Source organism: Myotis davidii, unplaced genomic scaffold (genome assembly GCF_000327345.1).
Source record: "Myotis davidii unplaced genomic scaffold, ASM32734v1 scaffold2270, whole genome shotgun sequence".
NCBI lineage: Eukaryota > Metazoa > Chordata > Mammalia > Chiroptera > Vespertilionidae > Myotis > Myotis davidii.
Genome location: NW_006281936.1, coordinates 174,329 through 192,395, shown reverse-complemented (window position 1 = coordinate 192,395; position 18,067 = coordinate 174,329). Strand labels below are relative to the sequence as shown.

General features: G+C 41.1%; 2 protein-coding genes across 3 annotated transcripts in view; one reads left to right on the top strand and one right to left on the bottom strand.

The window, feature by feature from the left end:
* Positions 1 to 3,052: 3,052 nt before the first annotated feature.
* SKA3 (spindle and kinetochore associated complex subunit 3) overlaps positions 3,053 to 18,067 on the bottom strand; it is a 42,897-nt gene continuing 27,882 nt past the window's right edge. Inside the window, exons 6-9 of one of the 2 annotated variants that reach the window (XM_015562420.1) lie at positions 16,328 to 16,413; positions 14,417 to 14,620; positions 13,053 to 13,184; positions 3,053 to 3,332 (exon numbers count right to left, since the gene is read on the bottom strand). In XM_015562420.1, the coding sequence (XP_015417906.1) occupies positions 3,234 to 3,332; positions 13,053 to 13,184; positions 14,417 to 14,620; positions 16,328 to 16,413 (521 nt within the window). In that variant the 3' untranslated portion in view covers positions 3,053 to 3,233. Of the gene's footprint in view, positions 3,333 to 12,389; positions 12,739 to 13,052; positions 13,185 to 14,416; positions 14,621 to 16,327; positions 16,414 to 18,067 lie in introns of those variants that run through there. The other variant, XM_015562408.1, reaches the window with a different exon arrangement.
* SAP18 (Sin3A associated protein 18kDa) lies at positions 3,654 to 4,212 on the top strand. The gene is made up of 2 exons (XM_006752637.2): positions 3,654 to 3,803; positions 4,040 to 4,212. The coding sequence occupies exons 1-2, from the start codon at positions 3,682 to 3,684 to the stop codon at positions 4,194 to 4,196; spliced, it is 279 nt and encodes a 92-aa protein (XP_006752700.2). The 5' UTR covers positions 3,654 to 3,681; the 3' UTR covers positions 4,197 to 4,212.

Here is an 18,067-nt window from a genome sequence, read left to right as displayed (position 1 = left end):
TGCCTGTGAAGCTCCTGATTCCACCTTCAATTTTGAATGATAGCCTTGCTGGGTATAGTATTCTTGGATTCATTCCCTTGCTTTGCATCACTTTTGAGAAGCCAGCTGATATTCTAATAGGAGATCCCTTGTAGGTAACTTTCTGTCTCTCTCTGGCAGCCTTTGGGATTCTTACTTTCTCGTTGGTGTTTGCCAACTTAATTATGATCTGTCTTGGTGTTGGTCTTTTGGGGTTCATCTTATTTGGCGCTCTATGTGCTTCTTGGACTTGTGCAGTTTTTTTCTTGCCAGTATCAGGGAAGTTTTCTGTCATTATTTCTTCAGATAGGTTCTGAATTCTATTTCTGTTATATTGCTAGGCCAGTTTCATTTAACTCCCTTTCTGGTGATATTTTTTTCTTTGTGGTATTTTTTTGAATTCCCATGTTTTGCTGTGATGTTTTAATTGTAGATCTGATTGCTTTGCTACTCAGGTTCTTTTGGGATGTTGCTACTGGTGTGACCTCTCACATCTCCTGGGCTTGGTAGTCTAGTGTAGCTCCCTACTTGAGCTATTTGGTTTCTCTTGATGTAGGCCTGTGAGCTGGAAAGGCGCAAGTGAGGTGTCTAGAAGTCAGCAGCGTTGGAGGAGGTGTCCCAATTTTTGCTGTCTTGTACCCTTGGTTGAAATCACGCGTGCCCATTGGGGACTCACAGTGGCACCCAGGGCTGCCTGTGGAGCGGTGGTTTTGGGAGTCCTGCATGCTGGGGAAGCATGCAACTCTAGTGTCCAGAGTTCTGCAGCTGTGGAGTGGGGAAACTCGGTTTTTGCTGATGCACCTGTGGTGGATAGGCATGCGTTCCCGGTGCTGGTATACAGGAGCACCCGCAGTGAGTTTGCTAGCGCAGGTGCACTGAAGCACTCTGAAGGGCCCTGGCACGCTTAATCGAGGCCTTTGGGCAGGTATCCAGGATGGGTGAATTCAGAATTTCTACTGCCCAGGGGAGTGCGTCCCTATTTGTCCAAGATCGGACCCAGCGGAGGCTTACTGTGGCTTCCCAAAGTGCCCTGTGGATAGATGGGCTCAGGGGTGAGCAACTGTGGCAGTGCCTTTCCAGGGCGCTGAGCTCTGACGCACTCTGAGGGACCCTGGCGCTTAAGTTGCACAGCTCGGTGTGTGTGGGCAGTTATTCAGGCAGAGGGAATTCAGAATTTCTATGGGGGGGGGGGCAGTGCGCCTGTGTCTGTACAAAAATCACACCCAGGTGGGGCTCACAGTGACTCCCAAGAGAAATCTGTGGAGTGGTGTGCCTCGGAGACCTGCGTGCTGGAAACCTGCGTGCTGGAGACCGTGAATACGATGTCGGAGGTCTGCCGCTGGGGTCGGGGAGGCTGCACTTACTCCTGTGGGTGTGGTGGTCCTTTGGAGGTGGAGATCCCAGGGTCTGCGAGTCTGCGGGTGGGGCAGCAGGATTTTGGCTGGAGTGGCTGCTGGGTCTCGGGCAGTATCCCAGGCCTGTGTGGGTGGTGGTGCTGATGAGTTCCTAGAAGAGGCCGCTCTCCCCTTTAAGATGGCATGGGTTCCGTCCTTCCCCCTTTAAATAACATGTTTCAATTGGGAAAGGCAGTCTTGCCCAGCTTCTCACCCTTTGCTGAGCTGCAGAAAAGTGGCTTTGGGCCCAGAGCATTTCCTTGCAAAGAGATAAAAGAGCCCTCACAAGCCCGTGCTGGCATATGTCTTTGGGAGTCTCTTTTCCTGTTCTGGATTTGATGTGTGTGCTTTGTTCTGCTTAAGCATCATATGGCACCTACCCAACCCCACTGCTGTATCCAGGAGCTTTCACCTGCAACACAAGAGGCATACATACAGACCACCTCTCTGCATTGGCTGCAGGGTGAGACCTGCTGGCAGTGGGGGACCTGCATACATCACTTATTGAAGTGGATCTTGCTTGTCTTTTAGTGCAGTGGTCACCAACCTTTTGGACCTCATAGACTACCAGTGGTCCATGGACCACCGGTTGGCGACTGCTGTTTTAGTGCACATAAAGTGTTGTTCATGTTTTTCTTGGCAACCTGCAAACCATGGAGTGGGGTGATCTCCTGGGCTGCTGCTTCTGGTGGTGGATGTTATGCTCTTTGCTGCCCTCTACAAAATGGGACTCCTCCCCAAAGTTGGAAACAGGTGTTGCTTGCTTGACATGTTTTATACAAAAAGAGAAACTTAAAAAAAAAAAAACGGAGACAGAGATGAATAGAAGTCAACATATAGAGTTAATTAATGAGAGGTTGAAATAATAAAAACAGTAATGGTGGGAATGGAGAGAAAAATAGATTTGACCTGTATTTAGGAGGTTAAACAATACAATAGAGATTTGAAGAATTAGTGCTTAGATTTATGACCTGGGCAACTAAGTGGGTGATGGTAGTTTTGATGGTAATATGCGAGGAAGAGTATGTTTTGTGGGGAATTCTGTTTTGTTCTGTTTTGGGTATACGAAAGATTTGGCCACAGCGAGTGGACGATGATGTAGTCATCCTGGATGTTTTCACTCTCTGTGGTTAAAACCATGGTTTTATTTGAATATGATGTAGTGTGGAGATTTGTAAATAGGTGCAAAGTTAAAACTAAGTGACCTGTTGGGCATTTGACTCCCTGCTTGATGATGTAGTTTAGAAATTTCTTTTTTTAAAAAAAATACATATTTTATTGATTTCAGAGAGGAAAGGAGAGGGAGAGAAAGAAACATCAAGGATGAGAATCATTGATCAACTGCCTCCTGCATGCCCCCTACTTGGTATTGAGCCTGCAACCCAGGCATGTGCCCTTGACCGGAATTGAACTTGGGACCCTTCAGTTCGCAGGCCAACGCTCTATCACTGAGCCAAACCAGCTAGGGCTAGATTTCTTATTCTTAATCAGTGCCTGGTGTCCTTGAGTCATTTTATAGTGCCCTATTAGGCAAATGTTCCAAGTTCCAGGTCATCCATTTCATTTTCCCAGTTGTCATGAAAGAACACAATATAAAAATTTATATTGGTTTGTTACTACTTCCAAGATGCTTATCTTTTAAATGATTTTTTCCAGATGATGTCATATTAACTCAAAAGACAATATTAAGTTCTGTGTTTCAGATAAATATGTGCAGGGCAAGAATATACATTGTGAAAGGAGCCTGTGCTTTGTCAAAATTTTCCTGTTTCGTCTGCTTCTGGGCTCCATCTATTGTAAAACTCACCATAAGATTCCTTCTTAGGAAAAACACTGCATATCATGAAAATACTTTCCTGTCACATTCATTCCAATGTGCATTCCAATTCCAGAGATTCTAAAATTGGGAAAGTATGTGTCCTGGAAATAATGAAACAATTATTTTAAGTGTTTGGGTTAATTTGGAATAGTTACCATTAAAGGGGTAAATCACTAGGCCAATAAGGTGATCGCACATATAATTCTGAAGTCTCTGTTAGCAATAACAGCCTGACTTTAATTCATCAAAATTTCAAATATTGAGGCTGGTAAGGGGAATATTTGGGGGACAAATAGTATTATTAGATGTTTTAAAATTAACCGAAGCATAAAACCATGACAGTTTCTGACATAAATCGCAATTCAGACACAGTTAACTCTTTGTATGTCTATATCCTTGTTACATTATTGCTGATTAATGAAATATAATGTCTTTTTTAAAAAATTCAGGATGGATGCCACCTTGAAAGAACTGACTAGTTTAGTAAAAGAAGTCTACCCAGAAGCTAGAAAGAAGGGCACACACTTCAACTTTGCAATTGTTTTTACGGATATTAAAAGACCTGGTTATCGGTAGGTAACTTTATTTTTAGTTACTATAATGTCTTTTCCCTTTTGATATATTTTAACTGATGGGGGTAACTCTTTAGTGAATCTGATTAGTGGAAGGAATATCGATTTGTATTATCTTAATATCTGGCTTATTGTGCTGTTAAGATAATGGAGCAGATCCAGTTCCATGTTCACTGTGTAGTATGTATGGAGCTGCATGGTTTGTGAAACATTAACAGTTGGTTTCTTTCCTGCAGGGTGAAGGAGATTGGCAGCACCATGTCCGGGAGAAAGGGGACTGATGATTCCATGACCCTGCAGTCGCAGAAGTTTCAGATAGGAGATTATCTGGACATAGCGATCACCCCTCCAAATCGGGCACCACCTCCTTCAGGGCGCATGAGGCCATATTAAATTTTATTGACTATTTCTTGAGTTTATTTTCATTCAGTTATGTAAAACAAATTTACGCTTTTTCCTCCCCTTTTTATTGCCATTAAGCCTTTAAACTCTAAACAAATTGTAATGCATTTATTTAGGAGTTAGGTTTGGCTGTGCTATGGTATGAATAGTAATAGAAAGTCCATGTTTCAAGTCCTTCTATAAAATATGAAGTGCTCTTAGCATTCTATGTAAAACTGTTGTTAAATATACATGTGCAATCAACCTGAGTGTGAAAATTAATGGAGGTATGGGAACTGGGTTTGAGTATTTGGGGTTTGTGCTGAGTAGTGGAGGATAGTGAGCTTAATGTCAAGTGGGGCAGAACAAGAAAGCCATCTATACTAATAAAAGGGTAATAAGCTAATTAGGGCAGACATCCATCCAGACAGCCACAGCGGCTGCGAGGCTCTGGGCTCAGGCAGCCTTGAGCTCCAGTGGCTGTGAGGCCCGGGGCTCAGGCCTCACAGCCGCCACAGCCAGCAGTGGCAGCAGCAGCAGGGTGATGGGGGCCTCACACAGAGGAAGGCCAGACTGTGGCAGTAGGACATCCCCTGAGGGGACTGCCCCCCCCATGCATGAATTTTCGTGCACCAGGTCTCTACTAGGATTATATTAAACTAGAGGCCCGATGCACAAAATTCATGCAAGAGTAGGCCCTCCCCCAGATGCCAGCACTGGCTTCCCTCAGGCCGCCAGCAGGCACTCGGGACCTGGGCTTCCCTTGCAGCCCTGGTTTCATCCGGAAGGACATATTATGCTTTTATTGTTATAGATAGCATGAGTTTGTGGCCTAGACAAGGGTGTGGAGTTAGAAAAAAGATCTCTGTGCCTGAGCATGGCAGCAGAGGCATTTTGGAAGTTTGAGCTGATGCAACTTGAAGAACCTTGTGATTGAAGAAATCGGCCTGCCTGAGTCATGGCACAGTCAAAATACAACTCTTCATAAAGCTAGAGAAGAGAATGGGTGCCACAGTGAGGGCTTTTTATGTTTTAAAGATGGGGAGGACAGGAAGCAGGGTTAGAACTTAAGGTAAACCTTCCACCCTTATCCTGAAGAAAATCTGAAAATGGAAGAGGAATCAAGGCCAAGTGAGAAGTGCCAGGAATGAGGTCAAGTTGGGTAAGGGATATTCACACATCCTGCTAAATGCTTATAAGTGAAGACAGTCGTCTCCCCTTCTCTGTCGGGGACACTTTCCAAGATTTCCAGTGGATACCTAAAATACCAGAGAGTACTGAGCCCTATGTATACTGTCTTTTCCTATACATTCATACCTGTGATAAAGTTTAATTGGTAAACTAGGGAGAGTATGAGATTAATAACCATAACTACTAATAAATAGGACAGTTGTAATGTACTGTAATAAAGTTATGTGAATGTGGCATTATTAAGTAAAATATGGGTTACTTGAACCTAAGCACTATAATTGATAACTGAGAAATCAGCTGATACACTCGACAAATGTCAGCCATTATTTAACTTTTTGTTTTTTTATTGATTTCAGAGAGGAAAGGATAGAGATAGAAACATCAATGATGAGAGAATCATTGATGGACTGCCTCCTGCATGCTCCCTACTGGGGATCAAGCTCATAACTTGGGGTTATGCCCTGACTGGGAAATGAATTGTGACCTCCTGGTTCATGTGTTGATGCTCTCTACCACTGAGCCACGTTGGCTAGGCAAAGGTCAGTCTTAAAATCTTGTCATGCTGTGGAATTGGCCTCTCTGCTGCAAAGTAAGTTAACAGGTAGCAAAGGTAAGCCTGGAACTAGATCCAGTGTCTTCTTTTTTGTTAATCCTCACCCAAGTATATTTTTCCATTGACTTCCAGAGAGTGGAGGGCGGGGGAGAGAGACAGAGAGAAACATGAGAGAGACATCAATTGGTTGCTTCCCGCACATGCCCTGACGGGCCAAGGATTGAGAGGTACATGCCCTTGACCAGAATTGAACCTGGGACTCTTCAGTCCACAGGCCAATGCTCTATCCACTATGCCAAACTAGCTAGGGCTCCAGTGCCTCTTATACATTAGTTTACCCCAAACCAACTTTATATATATAGATAGATTTCAGAGAGGGAGAGAGAATTATTGATTGGCTGCCTCCTGCATGCCCCCGACTGGGGAACGAGTCCCAACCAGGAATCAAAACTGCAACCTCCTAGTTCATAGGTCAACACTCAACCACTGAGCCACACCAGCTGGGCCCCTTTGGAGTTTTGAGTTCTAACACATCCATCCTATATAATAAAAGGCTAATTTGCAAATTGTTTCCAGGGGCAGGAGTTTGACCGACCATGAATTAGATGTGCGCGGGCCACCAGCGGGTGGCGCAGAATATGGCAGGCATCAGCAATGAGGCGCTGCTGGCCCCAACGGGCCTCAATGAGAGCAGGACTGTGATGGGATGGTGGAACAGATGAGGGGGCGGGGCCCCGACTGCCTCACCAGTTGCCCCACAGATAGGCCCATTGCCGGCCAGGCCTAGGACCCTATCCCTCTAGTTGTCTATAATACCATCTCAGTTTTCTCAGCGGGTACATGAACTTGGTATTTTCAATAACAGTAAATTCAATGAACCCAGACTATCTCAGTACTTAAACCCAAATTTTAAAAAACTGTCTTTGTGAAACTGAAGGCAACACCCTAAAACTAAGCTTATCATAGTTACAGTTTTGAGTGCTTAGCTGTGCCAGATTCTGTGCTAAGGAACTTACTGTGAATTATCTCATTTACCTTCATTGAGCTACAATGACTAGTTTCCAACCTGCAGATGAAATTAAGACCTGCTTTAATAGGTCACAAGGGAGGCAAATAAACCTATGTAACCAATAATAGATGAATTGAAACTATGTTTCCAAAAAATAGTGTTCTTTCATAGTTTCTCTGACCAACTCACTGCAGTCTTACATCCACTCACACTACAGTGACACTGCTCCAGTAGGGAAGTTATCCTCTGCATTGTAAATTTCAGTTAAGAGACCTAGAGTTGTGGACCTGTTTTAGTTTGGGTTTTTTAAAAATATATATTGATTTTTTACAGAGAGGAAGGGAGGGGGATAGAGTTAGAAACATTGAGAGAGAAACATCAATCAGCTGCCTCCTGTACACTCGCTACTGGGGATGTGCCTGCAACCAAGGTACATGTCCTTGACCGGAATTGAACCTGGGACCCTCAAGTCTGCAGGCTGACACTCTATCCCTGAGCCAAACCAGCTACGGCGTGGTCGGCAAACCATGGCTCTCGAGCCACATGTGGCTCTTCCTAAGCCTTAGGAGTACCCTAATTAAGTTAATAACAATGTACCTACCTATATAGTTTAAGTTTAAAAAATCTGGCTCTCAAAAGAAATTTCAATCATTGTATTGTTGATATTTGTCTCTGTTGACTAATGAGTTTGCCAACCACTGGGCTAGGCCTGTTTTAGTTTTTATACAAACCAGAACACCACTCTTAAAGATATGGTCACGGCTCACAGTTTGAGGAACCATATGAATCGTGTTACTGTATTTTATTGCTTAGAAATAGGTAGTTTTGTCATAGCTGTAGTAATTACTTGGAGTCTGCATGATCAAGCCTAAAGGAAGAATGTTTATTCTGTTACGATTAATCACGACTAGGCAGCTATTCTGTTTTACTTTTATTGTTTTCAGAGAGGAATAGAGAGAGAAACATCGATGAGAGAGAAATCACTGGTTGACTGCTTTCTGTCGGACACTGGGGATTGAGCCTACAACCCAGGCATGTGTCCTGACTGGGAATTGAACTGTGACCTCCTGGTTCATAGGTCGACACTCAACCACTGAGCCACACCAGCCGGGCAGGCAGCTATTTGTTTATGTTTTATGTGTTTTTTTAATCCTCACCAGGGGATATTGTTCCATTGATTTTTAGAGTGGGAGAGGGGAGAGTCAGAGAGAAACTTCAATGTGAGACACACTGATTGCTTGCCACCTACATGCACCCCAACCATGGCTTAATATTGAGCCTGCAACCCAGGCATGTGCCCTTGACTGGAATCAAACCTGGGACCCTTCAGTCCACAGGCCAAAGCTCTATCCACTGAGCCAAACCAGCAAGGGCTAGGCAGCTACTAGTATTCTATGAAGAGTGTCATGGATTCTCCCCTGCCCGTAATCTGAGAGGAATAAGCTAAAACCTAAAAGGGAATTTTAAGAGTAACATTTGTCCTTAAAATTTTTTTAATAAGCAATAACCATAAATCTGGGAGTGATATGAACATTTATTGTGTAAAGGTATATTAATTACATACCCACCTCCTGTTGGGAGGAGCCAATGAAATAGTGCTTAGGAGTGCCTGAGAGTGAATGTTCAATAAATACCTATTTAAAAAGAAAAAAAGGCATTCATAGCCCTCTCGATGTGCCTTCAGAATTTCCTACCCTACCCAGGCTGGCCAGCCCAGTCATAACCATTTCCTAAGAAAATTTTAAGTAAGATTTGATGAAATTAGAGCAATTTAAATTATGAACAAAGTAAACCAAAGGCATTTTTAAAATCTGTAAATCCTATAGTAATTATTGGAAACCATCAGAATTTGTAGTATTTCTGACTACCGCTCACACTTTCTAGTATTTTGCCGGGGGGATAATATATACATACATATATATGTAATACACACACACACACATAGATATATATATATATATATACTAGAGGCCCGATGCAGGAAGATTCGTGCAAGAATAGGCCTTCCATCCCCTGGCTGCCAGCACTGCCTTTGCTCTGGCCCGGAGGCCCAGAGCGGCCAGAGCAGGATGGAACGCCTGCATTGTTGCCATGGGGATGAAGCAAGCAACCCAGCCCGGCCACCGCCATCTTTGTCATGCCAATTTGCATATTCGCTCCTTATTGGCTGTGAGCACCGCCATCTTTGTTGCAGTGACGGTCTATTTGCATATCCCATCTTTATTAGCTAGGACACACACACACACACACACACACAGTGGCCAGATTATTATGACCATCTGATGTTTGTAGGCAAATTAGCTATAATTTCACACTGAAGTTGCTAGAGGGCCAGACCATTATAAATAGGGAAGCAGGTTGTTTACCACGACATAAGTGATTTTTTTCTGAAGATATGGGTAAACAATTATATTTAACAGCCTTTGAACATGGGATATATTTGAATGTGAGTGGACAGATTATTATGACCACCTGACATTTGTAGGCAAATTAGCTGTAAACTGCATCATATGGGATATGGAAGCTGAAGGCCTGTTTGAACACTTTTGCTGTCTGCAGTTACCAAGAAAAAAAACCAAGAATTGGACAGTCAAGCATTGGAAAAAGTCATGTGGTCCTATGAATCACATTTCCAGTTGCATCATGCAGATTGCAGAGTGAGAATTTGGTGGAAACAGCATGCACCCCACATGCATGAGTACAAACAACCCTTCAAGCTGGTGGGGGCAGTGTTCTGGTTTGGGGCATGTTGTCCTGATATGATTTGGGCCCTTTAAATCTCACAGAACTGGACAGTGCTATTCATCAGGCATGGTGTCAGATTCCTTGCATCACCTTTCAACATCTCATGGAGTCAATGCCAAGAAGAATCGCTGCAGTATTGAAGGCAAAAGGTGGCCCAACAAAGTACTGCTGGGGTGGTCAAAATAATCTGGCCACTCAGTGTGCCACACACACACACCCATCCCACATTCAAAGGCTGTTAAATTGCATTGTTTACCCATATCTTCAGAAAAAAATCACTTCTACTGGTAAACAACCTGCTTCCCTATTTATAATGGTCTGGCTCTCTAGCAACTTCAGCGAGAAATAGCTAATTTGCCTACAAACATCAGGTGGTCATAATAATCTGGCCACTCAGTGTATATATATATAAACTGAGTGTCTATTATGTAACAGGTTCTGTGGGCCTAGAGAAACATAAATATGGTATAGATACAGATCCTTCCTCATAGTCTTAGTCTCATAATGAAAGGTTTAAACACATGGTAAGAAGTTTATGAGAAGTTGCTACTGAAGACAGCACTTGAGCTTGTCCAACTCCTAAAGGGTTGGATTTATACTCCCATTACAGGGTGTAACCTGAACAAAGACATGCAAGTAGGGAATGTCAGTGCTTATACCACTCATGGAACACTCATGTACTAATTTTGGCCAAATTCAGGATAAAGAGGGGACACATACCAGAGATGTTGGAGGCCATCAATAAGATTTAGGGTGGACAATGAATGGGATATAGAAAAGCCACCATTTCCTCATCTGGAAAATACCTATTTCAAAGAATTAATCTAAGAATTAAATAGGTTAATAAATATTTAGGACCATGCCTAGCATGTTTATTTACTGTTATCAGTCCCCAGCACACCATCAAAAATTAATCAGTTCTGACAATGTCATCTATTTTATTACCAAGTCCAACAGTCAGTTTTGTCTCTTTTATACTTACAATATACTAGAGGCCAGCACACGAAATTTGTGTGTGGGTATGGTCCCTAGGCCTGGCCTGCAATCAGGGCCCTCTTCCCTGGCTGCCCGCAGCCAGCCCCGCCACCCACCCCAGTTCCCCATCAGGTGATTGTAGCCTGCAGGCCGAGGGGAGAAGAGGTCAGCCATTCTGCCCACTCGCCAGCCCTGCCCCCGCCGCGGGTTGCTCTGTGTGTGTGGGGTGACTGGTGGGGCGGAGGCCTTGGCCTGCCACCAACCCCCGGTTCCCCGTTAGCCATTGGGCAATTTGAGCCTGCCAGCCGGAGAAAGGAACCAAGAGGTGGTCAGTGCGCCTCAGTGACTGGTCGAGCAGTTGTTCTGGTCATTCTGCTGTTAGGGTCAATTTGCATATTACCCTTCTATTACATAGGATTCTCAGCAATACTGACAGGATCAATCACTCTCCTTGAAATCCTTCCTACTTAATGGCCTCTTCTCAATCTCCTTCCCTAGATTGATCTACCTCTTCTCATCCTCTAATGTAGAAGTCCAGGATTCAGTTTTAGTATTCTGGATACCTCCCTCCCTTAGCAATCCACTCATCTTATGCATTTCTGTCCATGCAGTTGTGGTGAATAGTTAAAGGTTAATAGAAATTTGGGAAGTCATCATCATCTGTAAGGTGACTAGAGCTTTACCTTGAACTAAAACTAAGTATTTTGAAAATAATTTATTTTACATATTTAACAAAAATTACAACTACACAGTAATTCCTAGAACACGGAATAAGTCAAGTTTTGTTTTAATGACTATTTTCTGACAAAATGAAGAGAGCAAGTCTTTACATTTGACTTTCAAGGCACAGTCACAGAAGAGGGTACTCTACCACATCAAATTCCCCAAAGCTAAGCCAGTGAAGCACCTTGTCATTATACACTAGGTCCTTATTTTCCCATTGGCCATCTGAAATGTTTGCCAAAGTACTTTTATGGACTTAATTAGATAAGATTACTTTTCAGTTATACTTAAATGGGAAGGATCTTGGGCCTGATGGACAGGGCAGTGGGAAGCTATTAGATAGCTCTCGACACATTCAGTCTCCTTGTTACTGTGGTCACAGTTAACATTCCAGAGAAGCACACCTGGCCCAGGAAATCACCAGAATCTTCCAGAAAGGCCTTAGGGTTGGTGGGTAGCCACTGAAGTGGAACTTGGAGAGGTCAGCAGCCATGTGGGGGAAACAGCTGAGTTGAGAGGATGAAACGGACACTAAGCAAAAAGTTGGAAGGAAAAAAGAAGGAAAAAAACCCCCAAATTGACAGCCGGTGATTTCATTTGAGACCTACTACAGTGCAGATGTCCTGGTCTGTAAATTCTCCTTTTTCTAAATTAAGCTGTCATTTGTAAACTGTTTTAAAAGAGCAATGTGAGTATGTTACCAAATAAAAGGTATAAGAGACTGGGAGGAGACAGGAGAAGGGCAGTTAGGGTTAAGAAGCCTGCTCTTGCAGACAGCAGGAACTACCCAGCTCAAAGAAGACTGGAGGTAGCCTTTTTTCTTTAGCATAGAAGGGAGAGACAGAGACAGAGAAATATGGATGTGAGAGAAACATCGACTGGTTGCCTCCCACACATGCCCTGACGGAGATGGAGCATGTAACTGAGTTATGTGCCCTTGACCAGAATTGAACCCCGGACCCTTCAGTCTATAGGCTGATGTTCTATCCCGAGCCAAACCGGCGAGGGCTGGACATAGCCTTACTTGAATAGCAAACAGTAACACTTAAAATTTAAAAGTTATTGATCCTGCTTCCTAGTAATTACTTAATCCATGATTAGATTAGGTAGGGTAAATTTGAGATCAGTGAAATAGTAATGATATTTAAAAACAATAAGTGAGTTGCAGGTCAAGATTTAGGTTAAAGTAAATCAAAACTTAAAAAGCAAATTATGATATCAGTATCCAAATTCATTTTTGATATGGATTGATTTTTAGAAAGGGAGAAACGGGAATGTGAAAACAAAGTAAGTCCAGCTTTGATTTCATCTCATTCTGTTCAGTTTCTATTAATGGACGGATGGATCCACTAGGATTTCTGCAAAAAGATCAAATAAATATCATGTAGGTATAATTAATAGCAATCAACAAAACAAATGATACAACATTGTGGTTATATATTTTTACACTTTATATATAAAATAGTTGGGAATAATTCTGAATGATATTATCTAACTTGATATTGTGTGAGTCAGGTATAGGGATCACAAATTCTATATTGAGAAAGACATAAGCTGTTAACCCAAGCTGCCAAATGTCAATTAAAATTTTGTTCCTACCATTCAAGTGTTAATTTTCAAATGTTCTCTTCAAATGACACATGTACTTTCTTTGGAATGGTAACATACTCACTTTCACCAGTTTTCTTGTTGCCAACATCTCAGATGTTCCATCCTTCACATCTAGTAAAGAATGCTTTGCTGGGTGGCATGCCTTAACTGCTACTGGAGTGGTAGCTAGGTTTGGGTTGTATTTTGATAAAATCTAAAAAACAAGCAAATTCCTTTTTATTAAGTCATATGAACAACATAAATTTGGAAGGTGTTATAAAACTCAAGAAAACCCAAGGAAAATTAGAGGGTATGGGTTGTTTGAAACAGTAAGAATTTTTTAGCAGCACAGACAGACGTTTAACATCACAGAAATGATGGCAATATTAAAAATTTAACTTGGGTGTGGAGGCTTGATTACTAAAGCCTTCTAAAATGTACACTAAGGATAATGGAAACAAGCAACGTGTCCCTGTGAACAAATTAAGCCTTTATAAAGATGTTAGGAAAAATATATATAGGAAAGAGGCAAAATAAATGCTAAAAAAAGATCACGTTATATAGATTATAAAAAGAATTTGAAATATCAACTATGATTGTTTTCATACATAAAGAAGTGACACATTAAATACAAGATTTCCCTCTTTTACCATAGAAATAAAAAGGGAAGTGGAACTCTATATAATGCTTATAGACAAAAACTGCTCCTTCTCACTCTATTATGATGCCCAGAAAAAAACCCCAGAAAAGCCAGAGAGAGGAGAATAATGAACCCTTTACTTATATGTTAGGATGAGTCTGTTCCAATGGCATTTAGGTTTTTTCCCAAGTAGTTTTTTATCTTTCTCATAGCTCTCCATAAGCTAGGAAGGTTGCCAGAATAACCATTGCCAAACACTACAACTCCTTTGGGGGAGTAGAGGGGGAAGTGGAAGAACCAGACTGGTGGTTATTTAGATTTGGCAGTTGCTATAAATCAGTAGTTTAGTAGTAAATGATGTTTTACTAAAGAATTAGAAATTCTAAATCAGTGTTTCTCAAGTTATTTATGATACCCATCTCTGAAGAACTGTAGGATAAATGACATTCCTTACTTGGGCAGCAACACCTCCCATGGAAATAGTGGTCAACATGACCATCACAGGTGAACAATTGAACTATTAGAATACATTACAAGAATACATTTCTGAACTTGAGGTTAAAGAGAAAATGCCCCAAGGGCATAAAAATATGATGATGTCACTAGCTTCTGCTCAACTCAGAAGAACCTTAACCAGGTAGTGTCAGAAAAGTCCTAGCAGCCCAGAATTTAGATTTTCTCAATACCCAAACCAGCACATAGCCCAATAATAAGTAACAGTTTACATCAGAGATTACATGAATATCTAACTTTGAAAAAGATGTATCAGAAAAAAACAACAACAAAAAAACAGCCTGGAAAATAACCTGGAGAATGTCTTCTGGAATTGTAGTTACTTTTGGAGGTGTAGGTGTTCTGAGCAGATTCTCATAAGAAGAAATCACAGGGGAAGAGGAAGCTTCCGCACAGCTCTCAAAGCACTTGTCTGAGTTTAAAACTAACGTATAGTCTTTCATTTCCAAATCATTTGATGAACTGTTTGTTTTTGATAATGGATAATCTGTGGATACCTAATGAATAAAAATAAATCATTAAATTATGGTGGTATAAAATAATGGAAAAGAAAAATTGTCAATTGTTAGTTCTGTTGGGGTCCTTAAATAGGCCAGAAATCGCCCCCTCTTCCCAATCAAGTATTAAATAAAATCAAGAAAACAAAGAAATGGCATATGGAGGACAAAGTACCACCTTCATTACCAACAAAGGCTGAGCTACAGCTTAATATGAAAAATGGACTGAATCCCAGATTTAGATGATTCACCCCTCCCCAGTCTCAGGCAACTAACTGGGCTAGATGAGAGTCACAGCACGAAGGAATGGGCAAATTACCACAGGCCCTCACCCCCAAGAGGGAGAAATATTTGACGGAAACCCAGCATTTTGTTTCTCTACAACTACAGTGTCCAACACAGAAGCTACAACCATCTGGGGTTGTTTAAACTTAATGAAATGAGTAAAAATTTAAAAACTAAAAATTAGTTCCACAGATGCACTTGCCACATTTTATGTGCTCAGTAGCTGGCTGTGACTAATAACTACCATACCGAACAGCACAGAATATAGTACATTTCCATCACTGTAGGAAGTTTTATTGAACAGCCTGGTCTACCATATGGGTTGTCTTAAATATTCATACCAACTTTACAACAGAATGAGGTTTTGATAATAGTAAATTTGTTCACTAGGGAAAATTTGGGGGAAAAAAGGGGAGGGCAATAAAAATCACCCATAAATAACCACATTTTGGTGTGTTTATATTCATTCTTTTTCCTTAAAATGTAGTAGTCCCACCTTATCCACAGGAGATATGTTCCAACACCCCCAGTGGATGTCTAAAACCCTAGATAGTACTGAACCCTACATATACTGTTTATTCCTATACATACATACCTATAATAAAGTTTAATTTATAAATCAGTTACAATAAAAGATCAATAATAATAAAAAAGCAATTCTAACAATATACTATAATAAAAGTTATGTGACTTGAACACAAGCACTGTGATACCTTGACAGTTGATCTGATAACTGAGATGGTCGCTAAGTGACTAACAGGAGGGTAGTATCTACAGTGTGGACATGCCAGACAAAGGAATGATTCATATATCATATGGAGCAGGAGGATGAGAGATTTTATAACTCTACTCAAAGGAGAATAACTGAAAACTCATGACTTGTTTAATTCTGGAAATTTTCATTTAATATTTTCAGATTGCAGTTGACCACAGGTAACTGAAACCACAGAAAGCAAAACCACGGATAAGAGAGGACAACTGTATGCATGTGTATCTGTACATATACATACATGCCACTTTCCATATCATTAAATATCTGAACTCATTGTTTTTATATGTTCTTATATGTTTTTTAAAAACATGATAGTTATGCAACACTGGACCTTACTGACATACCTTACTGTATCTTGCTTTTTTCTACCATTTGACATTTAGATTGTTTCCATGTTTTGCATTAATGATAATTTGCTATAACAAATCTGTCCCAGTGAGCTTTAGAATAAATTCTGAGACATGTTTAAAAGGTATGAAAAAATTTAAAGCTCTTAATATATGCTGCTAAATTACCCTCCAGAAGTATATGGTAAGTATACAACTAAAGTCTGTATTATTCTAACTTTTTAAACAGACTGAGTCAAGAAGTAATCGTGTATCTGAGTCATTTAGAACAAAATTAGAGCTTTTAATTTTATGAAAATTTACCAAAGCTGTTCCGTTCTTTGTAGAAGGAATTTTCAAACCAGGAGTACAGAATGTAGGTGCCAAGGGAGACTTTGTATATTCATCATCTAGAAGACACATACAATCACGTGAAAATAAATATTTGAAAATAAAGTTGAAATACAGATTTCAACTTTTAAGTTATAATCCTTGTCAATATAATTTGTGTATATATATATATATATATTTTTTTTTTTAAATATATATTATTGATTTTTTACAGAGAGGAAGGGAGAGGGATAGTTAGAAACATCGATGAGAGAAAAACATCGATCAGCTGCCTCCTCGCACACCTCCTGCTGGGGATGTGCCCGCAGCCAAGGTACATGCCCTTGACCGGAATCAAACCCGGGACCCTTCAGTCTGCAGGCCGACGCTCTATCCACTGAGCCAAACCGATTAGGGCTGTGTATATTTTTTTGATAACTTAAATTATAACTAACATCTGCTTAGTTAGACAGGAAAAGATCAAAACTCATATCACATATCTAATGATCACTAGTACTAACAGAAGTTCAGCAAGGCACAAGTGCCATATGTAAAAATGAATAATTCTAGCATAAGAGTAAGAAACAAAACTATAATTTGAAGAAAGGTATTTTTCACTATTGCAACAAAATTAGAGCAAGATACCTATATATAAACCTATTAACAACTGTTTAAGATCTTTATGGAGAAAATCAAATTTCTGGAAAAAAAAAAAAAAGGAGAAAGAAGGCCAGGAAGTCGCTTGCTGTCCAAGATATTATGAACAGAACTATGCATATACATGTATTTGATATCTATAATACACACTCTCATGAAAGCAATCTTTAAAAAATACCAAGGAGAAACTGTGAACATGTTAGAAAAGTGATCATCAGACTGGCAAAATTTGACTAGGTCTAAATATCATTAAGTCCTGGAAAAGATAGAGAAACAGTAACCCAAACACTGCTTGGGGGCATAAAAGCCACCTTCAGGGCAATTTAGCATCTTAGAGTAAGTGAAGGTTTGCATCCCCTTTCATCTAGAAATTCTACTACTAGAGTGAGAAACACATGTGCATAGGCATAATTTTCATTATAGCACTGTCTTGTAATAGTAAAAAATAAAAACAACTCAATGTCAATAAAATGGCTTATTCATACAGTGGAACACTACCGAACAATTAAAATGTATGAACTGCCCTAGCCGGTTTGGCTCGGTGGATAGAGCGTTGGCCTGCGGACTGAAGGGTCCCGGGTTTGATTCCAGTCAAGGGCACATGCCTGGGTTGCAGGCTCAATCCCCAGTAGGGGGCATGCAGGAGGCAGCCAATCAATGATTCTCTCTCATCGATGTTTCTCTCTCTCTTTCCTCTCCGAAATCAATAAAAATATATGTTTTTGAAATCCTCACCTAAGGAGAACCGAAGATGGCGGCATAGGTTAACGCCGGAGATTGCCACCTTGAACAACCAATTCAAATTAAGCTTGAACCAGGGACCCACAAAATCCAGAAACACAGGCGGGCTGGCTGAGTGGAAATTCTACAACTAGGAGTAAAGAGAATATTATATCCAGACTCAGAGGGGCCGCAGTGCTGAAGTGAAATTCTCAGGTACCGAGTGCACGGAGCGGGGCTGGCGGCGCGGAGGGCGCGATTGTAAACAATCGGGAGGGAGTCGCAGACTTTGAGCTCCAGATCCGGGCGAGTCGCTGGGGACGCAGATTCAAACGGGAGAGGGAGGACTGTCTGGGC